Raw genomic sequence first — 3038 nt, 5'->3', positions numbered from 1 at the left:
GAGCCCTGCGGAACCCCACTGCCCACGTCCTTCCAAGTTGAGAAGGACCCATCCACTACCACCATCTGGGTGCGGCCCTCCAGCCAGTTGGCAACCCAATTGACTGTGTGGGTGTCTACGCCACAGCCTCCCATTTTCTTAATGAGAACGGGGTGAGAGACAGTGTCAAAAGCCTTCTGGAAGTCCAGGAAGACAATGTCCACTGCTACCCCTGCATCTAATGATTTGGTGATCTGATCATAAAAAGCCACCAGGTTGGTCTGACAGGACCTGCCACTGATGAACCCATGCTGATTGCCCCTAAGCATGCAGTCCCCTGCTGGCCCCTCCTGGATGTGATCAAAGTTGTATCTTTTACTGGCTTCTGTTCTCACTCCTATTCCGTTCCAACCCACCAAAAAGGTGTACCTGAATGGCCCTGTAATTAGAACTTAGTAAACCAGTTCTGTTAATGACGTAGAAAAGGGGGTGGAGCTAGCTCTCATTGTTTTTATTGTACAGTGCTACTACGAGAGGGAGTTTAGCAGCTTCCTTTAGTTAATTACCAGTTTAGGATTTCTAACACCCAGCGAGCACATTGTTTCAGTGTAGAAATGAAGCTTTTGTGTAAGTCGTATTTTCTGACTAAATTGCACATTAAAAGTTAAGTAAATCCTGTAACCACCCAAGATGCAATGTGATACATTTCTCTTTGTGGCAGGTTCTGATAACTGGCCCAGCAGATACCCCATATACAAATGGTTGCTTTGAATTTGATGTATATTTTCCGCAAGACTATCCAAATTCCCCTCCACTTGTGAACCTAGAAACAACCGGAGGCCATAGTGTGAGGTTTAATCCAAACCTTTACAATGATGGCAAGGTAATGTAAAGGGACTTGGTTTTCGTGTAGGAAGCCTGTGTGTGTGTGGCTTAGTCATCTGTCTGTGTTGTGTGTCTGTCTGTAATGCTCTTTAAACGCAAATAGCTTGAAAACTTAGAGAAAACATTTGTGTCTTAAGAGAAATTTCTTTGCTAAACCTGAGTATTTTTTTTAGTGACCATGTCAGGATGATCCCAACTTCCAGAGTTGGGGAAAAAAGTCAGGGGCCAGAGCTATTTCTACTGAGCTCCTCCCTGGAGGGTGCTGGGAGCCCGGCATCGTGGGAGGGGCTAGCTGAGGAAAAGCAGGAGCCGGACAGAGGCACAAGGCAGTGGGCGAGCTGCAGTGGCTCCATCCCAAGCCCTGAGCAGGAAAGGAGGCACCCAGGGCAACGCAGAGGAAGCCCTGGGACATGGGTGGCTGTTAAGAGGCATGGAGCTTGCCTTCCCTTGCCCAGAAAAGAGGCGCAGCATGGGCAGGTCTGCCTCCAGCCTGCTGGACAAGAGCAAGTGCAGGAAGGGATTGGTATCTTCAAATGTTCAGCCTATTTTATTTAAGTTTTATAAACATTTAATTTATTTGATAAATATAAAAAGTAAAATGTTTGTTTTTGTTGTTTGAAATTCATCCATCATTCTTGACGGGTAATTTGCTAGTACAAGTATATTTTTTGGTATATTTCTTTCCTATTGCCCTGCTTTTAAGAGGTGCTTACTCATGATGTCTCTCAAGTGTGATTAGCTTGCATTCCAGGTATGATTTTCTTAAATATTAACATGGGAGTTGGTAGGTAAAGGAAGTGGGAAATGTGCAGATTATATGCATCTAAAATATAGCCGAGTTAGATTCCTTTGTCTCTAATGTAAATTACCTCCTCTCCGAATACCATTAGAAGACAACATACCCCTGGGGGTGGGGGGATTCCCCTTGGTTTGAACCAGATTTTACCAAAAGGCAGGTATTTATAAAAATGCATTACTGACCTAGAGTTTCTCTTTCTCCTCTTTCACCAAACTACACAAAGTGAGCACTGAGTTTCATGGATTCATATATTGTAAGGCCAGACCCCCTGCACCAGCCAGGAAAGATAACTGGGGGTCAGGTGACCCCAGCAAGGTGACTATCTAGTCTCCTCTTGAAAATATCCAGGAGATTGCACCAACTCTGGAGGGAGCTTATTCCACGGTCTGGACACCCTGACTGTGAAGAAGTTTTTCCTAATGTTGAGCCTGAATTGATCTTCCAGGAGTTTGTGGCCATTACTCCTGGTTTTCTCCTCGGGTGCCCTGGTGAACAGTGGCTCACCAAGCCCTTGACGTACTCACTTAGTGCAGTGGTAAGCTGCTACCAGGTCCCCTCTCAGCCGTCTTTTCTTCAGACTGAAGAGTCCCAGATTCCTCCGCCTTTCCTTGTATGGCTTGCCGTGTAAGACTCTGATCATACAGGTGGCTCTTCTTTGGACTCTCTCAAGCTTGTCCACATCCTTGTTAAAGCGTGGTGCTCAGAACTGGATGCAGTGCTCCAGCTGCGGTCTCACCAGTGCTGAGTAGAGCAGAAGAATCACCTCCTTGGCTTTGCTGGAGATGCATCGATTGATGCATGCCCGAGTATCGTTTGCCCTACTGGCTACAGCATCGCACTGCCAGCTCATGTTCATACTATGGTCTATTATTACCCCCCGGGTCCCTTTCATTCGGGGTGCTAGTCAGTTTGGTGCCACCAAACCTGTAGGTGTGTTGGTGGTTGCTTGTCCCAAAGTGGAGCACTTTACATTTCTCAATGTTGAACTTCATCAGGTTCCAATCCATCTAACTTGCTAGCCTGTCTAGGTCCGCCTGTAACTGTAACCTATCTTCAAGCATGACCACGCTTCCCCATAACTTGGTGTCATCCGTGAACTTGGCCAGTGAGCTCTTCACCACCACATCCAACTAGTTAATAAAGATGTTGAAAAGTACTGAACCAAGCACCAACCCGTACAAGATACCACTACCCACTTCTTGCCAGGATGACACGGATCTGTTCACTACAACTATCTCTGGGTTCTATCCTGCAGCCTGTTTCCCACCCACCTGACTGCCTCAGAGTTAAGCCCACAATCCTCCCAATTTTCTTGTGAGGGCATTGTGGGATTCTAGATCAAAGAAAGTGAAAGGTATACAATGTCAACCTTCTC

The 3038-nt window shown here is 46.2% G+C and overlaps 1 protein-coding gene across 1 annotated transcript in view; it reads left to right on the top strand.

The window, feature by feature from the left end:
- Positions 1 to 3038, top strand: part of BIRC6 (baculoviral IAP repeat containing 6) — a 414467-nt gene that overhangs the window by 379478 nt on the left and 31951 nt on the right. The window contains exon 71 of the mRNA XM_019526709.1: positions 701 to 862. Within this exon, the coding sequence (XP_019382254.1) occupies positions 701 to 862 (162 nt within the window). The remainder of the gene's footprint in view (positions 1 to 700; positions 863 to 3038) is intronic.

This window comes from Gavialis gangeticus, unplaced genomic scaffold (assembly GCF_001723915.1).
Source record: "Gavialis gangeticus isolate Ggan-Ray unplaced genomic scaffold, GavGan_comp1, whole genome shotgun sequence".
Lineage (NCBI taxonomy): Eukaryota > Metazoa > Chordata > Crocodylia > Gavialidae > Gavialis > Gavialis gangeticus.
Note: the sequence above shows the minus strand (reverse complement) of the source record. Positions and strands in the feature narration are given on the sequence as shown.